General features: G+C 37.9%; 2 protein-coding genes across 2 annotated transcripts in view; one reads left to right on the top strand and one right to left on the bottom strand.

Annotated features, from left to right (window-relative positions):
* Positions 1-1,022: 1,022 nt before the first annotated feature.
* Positions 1,023-6,261, bottom strand: LOC131946532 (tubulin polymerization-promoting protein family member 2-like). The gene is made up of 4 exons (XM_059307358.1): positions 6,204-6,261; positions 4,229-4,550; positions 1,836-2,010; positions 1,023-1,280 (listed from the first exon to the last, which is right to left on the bottom strand). The coding sequence occupies exons 2-4, from the start codon at positions 4,426-4,428 to the stop codon at positions 1,101-1,103; spliced, it is 555 nt and encodes a 184-aa protein (XP_059163341.1). The 5' UTR covers positions 4,429-4,550; positions 6,204-6,261; the 3' UTR covers positions 1,023-1,100.
* Positions 6,262-10,010: 3,749 nt separating this feature from the next.
* Positions 10,011-11,903, top strand: part of LOC131946479 (receptor-type tyrosine-protein phosphatase N2) — a 242,185-nt gene continuing 240,292 nt past the window's right edge. Inside the window, exon 1 of the mRNA XM_059307257.1 lies at positions 10,011-10,328. Within this exon, the coding sequence (XP_059163240.1) occupies positions 10,223-10,328 (106 nt within the window). The 5' untranslated portion in view covers positions 10,011-10,222. The remainder of the gene's footprint in view (positions 10,329-11,903) is intronic.

The raw sequence follows: 11,903 nt of genomic DNA, 5'->3' as shown, positions 1-11,903 counted from the left end.
GGTAATTTTTTTCAGGCCACCTGATTTTTAATATGCGGCCAGGCATCCATTTATGGAAGTCTATAACCTAGCAATAGATTTAGGATCCTTTCGTAGTGACCAGATTCAGGGTTTGTATAGTGAGATGAGAAACAGTGTCTGAGTTCAGTTTCTATGTAGTTTTGGAGATAGGTGCAATGAAGTAGGCACGGGGCGTTGGGATTTGTAGAATGTGTTTAGCAAAATGGTTAAAAGTTTCGGGATTTGATGAAAGTGTTTCTCTAACCCGTAGCTCCATAAAGAGCCGACATCAAAGTTTACTAATGCAGTTCACAGTTGCATTCTCTTCTTGATATAAGTCCGAGTATTTCTTTAAATTTTAATTGGACGTTTCTGTAGTAATTAAGTAATGGGGAAGGGTTAATAGCTGGGCTTGTGATAGGCTAAGGCGGAGCTAGGTGTTTAGAGGAAAGGTTAACAGCTTAGATTTATGAGGATGATGTTCAGTGGGATGATCAACATCTTTGAAATGTTGACAAAGTGCTTGGAAACGTTCAAAACTTAAAGACGTAAAACGATGCTGGAATAAGGAAGTTTTACAATTGGAAAAGGAAAGGTTTCTCTCCCGGGGTACCACTACCTTAGCACGGTATAGAAAAACATAAAAAATATTTACTTTCACCAGTATCCCAGTATCCGCCACCACCCTATCTGCCCCAGGGGGGGAAATTCTGGAGGAAACCCCTAATTATGTGTGAATACATATTAAACATTTTAAATACAGGACCTACAGGTTGTACCGAAAACCTTAAATCAAGGCTTGCAGCATGGGACCAATAAAAGATAATACAATTTAAAATAAAAAAAAAAAACTGGTCCAAAAAAATAAAATTGCCCGAACATAATAAATTACAAAACTAAAACAAAATAATTGAGATGCGAGAAATGTGCATGAGATCACATTGTCAGATCTAGATCTAGATATCAAAATCTTTTTAAAAAATCAGAAACACTAAAACAAGAGGTATTATTTCTCAAAGTTTAGTTGAAAGTGCATTGTTATACTTTCAGTTTGCATCGTTTTTTAAAGATCGTTCTGATGTTGAACTTCTCGTTTAGCTTCACTTTTTTTCGTAGGATCCTTCGTTCTTGTAGCCCTGGACGTACCCTGAGCCGCTGTCCACATTTTCTCGACCCTCCAGGCCTTTCCCCTTGCCCGACTCGTCGAAACGTTCCTTGTGTGTGCCGGTGTAGTTGCTCGTGTCCGTCAGCCTCGCTGTGGTAGCGTCAACTTTCATTTCCTGTCAGATGATAGGTCACGTGACAAAATGGACGGATTCATTTTATTTTTCTGCACAAGAAAGCTACATAGAGCTATTATTAGAATATGCTATGATATCTTTTGTTTTGTTTTTGCAGTATTCTAGGCTAAAGCGTTTTAATGTCGTATGTGTCATCTATAAAATATACAGGATATTTCCATGAAACTATCGAAATGTAACCACAAGTAGTCTAAAACAAAACAGACCAGCCCAAAAACTTCATAAAGCTCACATTAATCATTATTCTAACGTATTTTTTTTTTCAAAATCATTTGCGTTTTATAAAACACCCAAAAAAAAAATGGCTCCATTGTTCAAATACATCGTTAAAAAATCTGAACCCTTCCTTCCTGGTATCTGAAATCATTTCTGGACGATCATCTTATAAATTTTACCCAGCATTGTTGTGTTGTCTACCTTACACAAAGTCTACCTAAGTTATACACATTGTTACACACTTAATTTATAGCACTTTCCTTTGGCAGTAGTGTAGTTCTGCGCCTGGTCTTTACGTCTTGATCTTGTATTACCTACCTTTGTTTTGAGGTCATGCTTAGCCGCAATTTTGCCCTTGAGGTCATTGCAGAACTGGACCACCTCACCGTCTGTGAGCTCTGGACGTTTGGGAAGCTTCTTCTTGTTCTGTATGACGCAAGCGGCCAGTTCAGACAGGAAGTCGCCGAAAAACACCTCGAATGTCAACTTTTTCCTAGAGAAGGAATACATTTTTAGGAAATTGACGAAATTTTTTAATAAGAGCAAAAAATGTAACAAAATATAAGTGTTTATTTTTAGAACTACTATTTTTTTTTTAATTTAAAAATGTAAGCAATCTCCGTGTAGGGTAAAAACAGGCTATGCTAGGTTATTTCTGGAAGATTCACAATTGTAGTTAACACTTGGTCTAGTCTTTGCATTTAGCACTGACATTTTTTTTTTAAATTTTATTTCAAAATCCTATGAAAACTACTGGAATTTGAAGAGAAAAAAATTAAGCAGAAAATCGTATAAAAGGCAAAAAACAAGCTTCTATAACAGCCAAGTATATAAAAAAATTAAACAGGCTGTTTCAATTATGAATATGTCTTCGCCAATAATTAAGTAAAACTCTGTTTAATTATATTCCTCATGAAAACATTTGAAATCCTAGTAACTAAATAAAATACATTTTTTCAACACACTTCTACGTTCAAACATGAAACAAATTTAGAACGTTGTTTTAAATGACTCGCAAGATGCAATATGTAATAACAAAAGCCCCTTGATCGAGTTACATTGCACTTTATCGTCCCCATAGCTTTATGCGATGTTTTATTAATATGCCATGAGCTAAGCTTTATCTGAACCAGAGTCTGGATAACAGAATATTTTTACGTCGCATTCTGCGACATCAAAGGTAGGATTTTGTTTTGAAATTATCTGTGCTTTCTCTGTCCTCGTTCACAGAAGGACACATTAAAATATAAGGTGCTTCATCAAGATAGTAAACTAACCAATAGTATAAAGTTTAGCAATATAATATAAAATACAATAATTTAAAGATAATATAGTTAAGCGGTCGTCGCTAAATGACGTCACACTCGTAGGGGGAGGGAGCCCGTAATTTTGTGACGGTGTGTGATGATGGGGAGGGGGGGGGGGGGTTCAGATGATGCGACTAAACTCTTTTGCATTATAAAAAAGCAATGTTAGAAAACGAGTTTTTAGCCGTTATTTCGCGTTTTGGATAACTGTTTTAATTAACTGTGATAGAATTTTATTAAAATACTATGTTAGTTCAGACAAGATTATGGAAAAATATCCATGTTTTAAGAAAAATTCAATTGCAATTTTGTGTGTGTGTGTTTGGGGGGGGGGGGGGTTGTAGGCTGAGGTGTGACGTCATTTTAGGTGAAGGGGGGGGGGTCTGGCTTTTTGTTACGATGTGTAACCGGGGGGGGGGGGGGGAGGAAGGAAAAATCGTCAAAAAAGCTTGACGTCATTTATGAATGACCCCTTAATACTTAAGTAATCCGTCATACCGCTACATCGACAACTTGAGAGGTTGAAACTGCAAACCATTACTGGATATTTCTCGTAGACAAAAGAAGTGCACACCAAGTGAACGCCAAATAAAAAGTGCATAATAGTGCGCAATATTATTGGTACTTTAAAAATTTACATTAGTTTTTTTGAGAAATCGGAAGTAGCGTAAATTACTACTTTCGATCAACGGAAATTACTCAACATTTAATAGAAGGTAGAAAATTAGATCTTTTACTTACATGTGAAATTTCATTTATCTATCTAAAATAGTACTCAAGTTATAGGCTTTTGAAAAATTCAAAGTAGGAAAAGTACCACTTCCGGTTATCGGAAATCGCTCAAAAGTTGATACGGATCTACGATTTTAATAAAATACTTATATATGAAATTTCATCAACCTAGCTGTAACGATACTCAAGTTATCGTGTTTACACACGGACAGACAGACAGACAGACAGACAGACACACAGACATACGGACAAGATTGCAAAATTATGTTTTTCCGTATCAGTGAGGTGTAAAACGTCGAGATTTGTAAAAATCTCGATTTTTTTTTTTGCACGATTACAAGACTTTCTCTATACTTCGTATGTACGAGAAAGTAAAAAGTAAAGTACACTTTCAACCCTGACGGTCTGGAAAGGTAGGTGAAGTAGACTTCGGCTGTTGCTGTGAACTCAATATGAAGGGATAGTGTGGTCAGCACTATGCCCAGCCGCTTTATATTCCAAGACATGAAGTAGGTACACATCATAGCTGGGTGGAATCTGGGAGCTTCTACTGATTCGAGCCAGTATTCGAGGTTGAGACTTTCTGGTTAGAAGTCGAACGGTCAACCGTTTAACCACACCCTCCCCTTTAACTGAATACTTGCTGCTTTATATCACAGTAGTTACACTTACGTCTTTTTATCGCAGTATTTCGGGAAAACTTGAGCCTCGGCCGCTTTAGCCACATCGTCACCACAACACTCTTTCAGCATCTTGTTGACGCCTTTGTCCTTGATCTCCTCCTTGTCGGCGTCAGACAGCTTCTGGCCCACTGACGTCACCTCCACAAAGTGATGGAAGGTCTGGTGACAGTGCTGTTTCACCTCGCCCATCTTTGCTTCAAACAGCTCAACACAGGATGTACAGTGCTAGTCCTCACTACCGAGATGTATGCGTGTTTGTGTACGTCTATTAGATGTGTTCATTTGATGGTTTCTTGTACAAAGATGATGACCTGATGTTTGTTGAACACATTTTAAAAGTTGGATGAAGAATATTCGTTATACATTGACATTTCCACCTATTAGCCATTCCAACTTATCCGTTAGCCATACCCATATATCATATCAGTGGCGTAGCCAGGATCGTCTCAAGGGGGGGGGGGGGTTCCAATTTTTACCCGGGGACAAACTTTCGATTTGCACCCCCCCCCCCCCCCTCTCAAACTTTCGATTTGCACTCCCCCCCCCCCCCTCAAACTTTCGATTTGCACCCCCCCTCATACTTTATATATATATATATATACCGAGGGGTCTATGGGTGGGGGGTTATGACCCCCCCTAACCCCCCCCCCCCTGCCTACGCCACTATATCATATACTCATTTACCCACTTGTCATACCCGCCTACCCATCAGCCATAACCACATATTTTTATCCCTAATATGAGATCAACCTCAGACAAAACGTTTCATCTAAAGACACGGAAGAACAATTGGGTATCGTATCTAGGGTTTTAATCTGCTGATATGGCCGAGAGTGGGACGGGTTTAGTGTGATTAGTAATAAGGCCAAAATAAAGATTAGGATTAGCAAAACAGGTTGGATTTGACCTCGAAAATTCTAAGGGGGAGGGGGTAATTTTGTCAGTATTGGTGATTCAAGGCTAGAAGAGGTGTTATGCAGAGGCTAAAGTCATTGCCTAATGCAATACTTAGCGTTATTGTAATGGCTAAGGTAATCATTAAGGCTAGAATTGGAATTATGTATAACGCATAAGTCATTGCTAAAGCTAGGATTAGAGTTATAGAGAAGGCTAAAGACATTGCTAAAGCTAGGATTAAGACTGTGAAAAACATTACAATCTTCTCCACAAATGACCAAGTTTAATATATAGATAGTACCGCCAAAACAAATCTTCTGACTCGAAACCTAATGATAAATTACAGAAGTAATGGACGTGACCGAGTTGTCGAGAATCCTCCCATCATTATTGTCGACAAGGATGAAAAACTGTTGTTTTTTCAAAAGCCTATAACTTGAGTACTGTTTCTGATAGATACGAAATTTAACATACAAGTAAAAGATCTAATTATATGTTCTCTGTTTTTGAGTAATTTCCGGTGACCGGAAGTAGTACTTTACACCCTATTTCCGATTTCTCAAAAAACGCACATGCATTTATAAAGTACTAATATTTTTGACTTTTGATTTAAATTTTGCTTAGTTACCGACAATACTAAAAACACCAATTAGATCCAATCTTTAGTAGATCTTGAGTTCAACAAATATCATACGGTCAGATTATTATAACTATATTTATTTTAACAACATCGTACATGATTTAAAAAAAAAAAATTAATGGGCCTTTCTAATACTTCCGAGACTATTCTCGGTTGTGTCCTTTGACTAAGCTCATCACAAGAATTTATGGATATGACTAACTTATATAAAGAGAACCCCATAATGTCAAGTTCAAATGTAGAGTCTACATCTAGATCTACCAGTGCAAAAAACTCGGGCAAAACTAGGCTTCAATAAATAAATACAATAGTTAATATTATAGTGTCACTTCCTAGCAGTTAAATCACATAAAATGTAGGACAAGATAGAATCACAATTTGTTTTTAAAAAATACTTTAAAAGGACACAAAAGGTCGGCTAACTTACAGTTCCTAGTTTGAAGCTTACTTTGAGGAAAGTTTTCAATTTCCTTAATCAAAAAAGTGGCTTGTTGTTTTATTTAGAGCACAGTCAAAAATTGTAATTTGACGTCATCAAAATGGAAAGTATACATTCGATGGGAATTGTGTGGTATGTTTATACTTATAGACTAATTAAAGCAGAACCCTGAAAATATCTCTTACAAGACATAGAAAAAAAATCTGCTACTCTAGGGGCCTACATATTGTGGTTTCTCCACTTTTCAAGCAGTTAAAAAAAAAACAGAGGTGTAATACAGTTTGATCATTTTAGTTATGTCTCATCATGAAAGTATGCCCAAACCTTTTGGTGTTTTTTTTTAAATAAAGTTTGGTTAAGTTTAGGTGCACAAATAAATTTAGTATACATTTTTAAGATTTTGAGTTTGAAAAAATGTAAGTGTGCTTAATATGTTAATGTCAGCTTAATTTTTTTAGTGAGCTACAACATAAATATTTAAAATATGTTTAAAAGTTTGCTTTCAGACAATTTTTATTGCACTGTAAAATATGCTCAAAAATTTAAATTCGACCAAACTCGAAATTATCTTGGCTGTGTTGAGTGTGTTTGAACAAAGGGGCGTAGACTGACAGGAAGATTTCATCCGGAATTAATTTAGAAAGTATATACTTTTAACAGTGTCCGCCCCCCCCCCCCACTCCGAAAATTTCAAGTGCCCACCCCTAACCCTAACCCCCCCCCCCCTCCAGGAGAATAAAGTCTGGAAGAAACACTGATTTCATCTTTCAAACCAACTTATTGCCTATGGCGAAATATCAAATCGTTAAAAAATCATTAGTTATAGATCATATGCAATAATTATACATTAGTTATATAAGTATTACTTTATAGCAGGTATCCTACTTTAAGACCTATCTATGCTGAGTTGATACATATCTACTCTTATCACATTTCAGTTAGCTTTACTAGTTGTTTTGAGTACGCGTGGTCGAATGGTGGAACATTTGTCTGCTAACCCGTAAATCTCGATTTCGAGTCCTTGGCTAGGGTTGATGCACTTCCCTGAGTCCACCCAACCCTGATAAGTACCTGACTTACCTTAGGGTGAGTAACATGTGTAAGAGATCTAATGCGCGACCAAAGCTTTAATTAAAGACAGCAACGTTGTTTTTTCTTCATATTTCAGTGCAATAAAGGCTTGTTATTATTGATGTTTTTATATTTGTTTTATTGATAATAGAAATAATGCTAGTGAATGCATCGAGCTTATTATAGATGTAGAGGGTGATGATTGGCCACAGCGTAACAGCCAATTAACGAAAATAATTAATCACATAAAAATAGAAGTGGGATGAACGAGCAATTGGCAAAACTCCAGATGTATTGAACATGAGAAATTTATCAGACATTTATTTCCTTATCTCTGGTCCTCTTACATTTTATTTCAGCTTTTTCTCTTATTTCTTTTTTTAAAAAGCATTATTTTCTAAAATTGTATGTTATTAATGCCTGTATAATTTAAACTGTGCTTTTTAAAATGTAAGACCTAATCATTGAAATGTCTTTGATCATTAGTTAAAATCTCTCTGCATTGAAAAAAAGGAATATGTAAAATATCACTGTGTACTGAAAAACAAACAGCGATAAACACAACAGTAGAATCGTTTTAAACATGTATTTAAGCTCTGGAATCTACGGGATGGTGGGGGGGGGGGGGGGGGGGGTGGAGACACGGACATAAATTAGATCTGTAGTTGACGCACAAAAACCTGAGCTACTGACAGTTATACGGAAGTAAGGTTTGAGACAGACATAATTAAAATTAATTAATATCACACGATCCTGACAAATTAACATCAACTGCTAATTAATCGAGTTGTGTCAATTTATTAAAGACGTCTTTAAATAGCTTTAACTTGAACTGCACTTTTCTGACGAAGGGAAAGATTGCAGAACTCAACACAACAATAAATATTTTCTAGGTGGTCACCATGTGTCCTAGACACACAGGGCAAAAGTTGATATTTTCTAGACGCAGACCTACACACAAGGTAAAAGTTGATATTTTCTAGACATACAGGGTAAAAGTTGATGATATTTTCTAGACACCGACCTACAGTTCTACGCCAAAGCTCGATAATTAGGCAACAAAGTGCACACACAAGTGCTGATAATATTGACGTAGCTATATTAAATGTTTGATTTTTAACTTAGCACCAGATAAAATTGATTTTCCTACGTCAGGATGTACTGATGTTGCTGGTCTTGTCTGAAGTTAATGCAGAGCTAATTACTGCCAGGAAGGACTGTTGATGTCAGCTCCAAGGTCGACATTTGATCAAATTTGATGCTTGAATTAACGAACGAACTCCTGATAGCAGCAGTTTTAAACCTTCACATTTATCTTTCAGCCCTTTGCTCCAGAAGGCCCACAAGAGAATACGTCCAGTAAGTCATTGACCGTGGAGCAGGTAGAAACTAATAATGTTCATATTTCCAGAGCCACAATGACACAAATAAAGAAAAATAAAATCTCAAAATCTGATTGGCAGCCGCAGCTTTTGGAATAATTTGCAAATAGATGGAGTAGAGCCCAATAAATCATAATACGATTATTTGCACACAAAAATAAAATATGGATAGGAAAATGGCAAAATAAATAAACTTTGGAAAATCAAAGAGAGTGCACATAGCCTCGCTTTGTGTGATGCAAAGTTCTAGTCGTATGTTACACCTCAGAAATTGCAGTCTACAATGATCTTGTACTAGCGTTGTGGTCCATGGCATAAGTCCTGCTGGTGACTGTCAAACGGTCAAGCAGGTTGTTGACAGGTAACCTGTAGACGGTCACTTGACTTAATCCTCTGTACTTCTCACTTCTAACACAACCCGCCATTTTATCCGGCCCACGGCTGTTGATTTTGCAGCCTCCCAAGACATCCCTGCAGGCTTCAGTTCTTCAAGAAGGCTCAGCTGTCATAATATATATTGTTGACCGTTGGTTTAAGGCTCCGTTGTTTTTGTCAGATGTCCTTAACTTCCGTCTTTTCCCTATCGCCCTTTGTATTCAGCCTTTATCAGCGGCCTGAACAAAAAATGGATGTTATCAGTTAGTCAAAATGTTAGCACCCTCAATGGGAATATGAAGTGGGGTTTTATCTGTCTCTGTGACCTCGATAAGGAGGAATAGTGCGGTCAGCTTTATGTAAAGTCGGACTTACTTTATCTAATTTGAGTTGGGTATTTATAAGAGCTGGGTGGACTCGAGTTCGTCCTAAGGTGCCAATACCAAATCAGACTTTCGAACTCGAGACTTTCGGGTAGAAGGCAGGGGCTCTAACCATCCAATCACAAAGTCCGGTATATAAACAAATTAAAAATAAAGTTATTATTCTCTTTTAAGGGGTAGGTTTAAAAATTCACTAGCTAATCGATTTTTTTTTTTTAAATCTGAAGATTACCTTAGTCAGCAAGTTTTGGTACTGCCCTATTTTTTTACAAGTTTACTAGTTATTGTGTCATTGTTATACAGTGATGTAGAACTTGTCATGTTTTAGTTTCAGAGTTCTCTCGCCTGCCTCCACACTCCACCCCCGAGATTTGCGACTTATGAGAAAGGGGGGGCGAGCAAGGGGACAAGTGTGTACCCGAGTGGTGTGTCCTACTCGTGTGTCCTACATTGATTTGTGTAAACACGGGGACGAGTGTGACGTACTACGTAAGATACGGGGTTCCCACGCAGCCCGTGCCGCTAGCTCGCGAGAATTATCGACCTTATTTCCCGCCATTCCATCCCTCTCTGGATGGCATTTTCATAATAAGATTCAGGGAAGGCCGGCTCAGTGAGGGGGAGAAAAAAAATCATGCGACGTCATATTGGTGCCATGAATATTCCAGCGCTACCTGCCATATTGGAGCTGGTGGGGATGCTGTAGTCACCGTTCTGTTAGGGATTAACATGAGTATTTTATTTCTTTGAAATTCAGGATTCTTGTAGGTCCGGGGGGGACGGACAGACTCTCATAATGGACAGGGTATCCCTTGTGTTCATTCTAGTGTTAGGATCGCTGCTAGCTGACCAAGGCTGTAGTTCTGGAGCCTCGCTCAACCCTTTCCCGCTAGGCACCATAGGTAAGCATTCTCAAAACACAAGAACAAACGCTTTAAAAGTAACCTATATTTTAAAAATACACATTCCTATTTTACAGTTCAGTGATTTTGTAAACATTTATAATTGTAATAATAATTTGAATTAATTATCTCGGTGAAATAGCCGGGTGATTTTGATCAAACCGTAAACAAACGCTACCATATGTGTCGAGTAGAAGATGTTTACTGATGTTCTCCGCACGGTGTGGGTGGTATGACGTAATGGGTGGTGGTGTTCTTTCACTATCGATCTCCAAACTTAAATTTAAGCGATTGATTGACGGCTGTGACGTAAGAGGTGAGCGTGTGGGTGGTGTGTGGGAGGGTCGGAGGGGGGGGAGGGTCTGGGGGTGGGAGGGTAATTTCGGGCGCTGGTTTTTTTCCCTGCCAGTGTGCTGTTTGTTGTGTATTATGTGTATTACGTGTGATGCATGTTGTGTATTATGCCTGGTGTGTGTTATGCCTGGTGTGTGTTATATCTGTGGTGTGTTATGCCGGTTGTGTGTTATGCTTGTTGTGTGTTATGCTTGTCCTCATTCAGTATGGTGTGTCTTGTCACTGTGATTAGTGTGATACTCTTATATGTGTGCTGTACCGAACTAGTCTACTATATTTATCATTGTGTATCCAATTCTATGTACAGCCCATTCTCTTTGTTGAACTTTTAGTGTGTATCCCATTCTCTGTGTTGACCTTTTAGTGTGTATCCCATTCTCTGTGAATTGTTATGAGTGTATAGTTTATACAGTTTATACATTAGTTCCCCTATTAATGTGTAGCCGTATCAGAATAATGCCCTACCACTGTAATGTACTAACTATTTCTATGAAAAGAAATCCTTTAGTTTGAATGGCTTTAATAAACATATGTTTTCTTTGTTTTTTACTGAGTTGAAACGAAATATTTAATTAATTATATTCAAACGTTTGTATAAAAATAACACTACGACATCATCATGTCATAAGAACAACAACAGCAAAAAACAACATCATTTATCATGCACATTTCTATGTATGTTTCACCTTTGGAATTGGTAGTCTGTTTAATAGTACACCGTTTAAAAACTTCAAATTTTTCTTTTTACACATTCTTATCAGGGCGGTGTGTCACTGTGGTTTGTCACTTTGGTGGGTCATTGTAGTGTATTACTGTGGTGTGTCACTTAGATGGGTCACTGTTGTGTGTCACTGTGGTGGATTAGGGTGGTGTGTCAATGTGGTGGGTTAGGGTGGTGTGTCACTGTGGTCTGTCACTATGCTGGGTCACTGTGGAGTATCACTGTGTTGGGTTAGGTTGGTGTGTCACTGGTGTGTTATTGTGGTGTGTCACTGTGGAGTATCACTGTGGTGTGTCGCTATGGTGTGTCACTGTGGTGTATCACTGTGGTGTGTCGCTATGGTGTGTCACTGTGGTGTGTCGCTATGGTGTATCACTTTGGTGTGTAAATGTGGTGTGTCACTTTGGTGTGTAAATGTGGTGTGTCACTGTGGTGTGTCACTATGCTGGGTTAGTCTGGTGTGTCACTGGTGTGTTATTGTGGTGTGTTAATATGGAGTA

The sequence above is a fragment of the Physella acuta genome, unplaced genomic scaffold (assembly GCF_028476545.2).
Source record: "Physella acuta isolate Inbredline_101_S28 unplaced genomic scaffold, ASM2847654v3 ptg000562l, whole genome shotgun sequence".
NCBI classification, from domain to species: Eukaryota; Metazoa; Mollusca; class Gastropoda; family Physidae; genus Physella; species Physella acuta.
The sequence above is the reverse complement of the archived record's forward strand: the minus strand, read 5'-3'. Positions and strand labels throughout refer to the sequence as shown.

Bases quoted from the DNA above. Each gene is read 5' to 3' on its own strand.
- LOC131946532 (XM_059307358.1), bottom strand. From the start codon at position 4,428: ATGGGCGAGGTGAAACAGCACTGTCACCAGACCTTCCATCACTTTGTG. The intron at 2,011-4,228 runs GTAAGTGTAACT...TTCCTTCTCTAG, and splicing joins AAATACTGCGATAAAAAGAC to GAAAAAGTTGACATTCGAGG. The intron at 1,281-1,835 runs GTAGGTAATACA...ATCATCTGACAG, and splicing joins AGCATGACCTCAAAACAAAG to GAAATGAAAGTTGACGCTAC.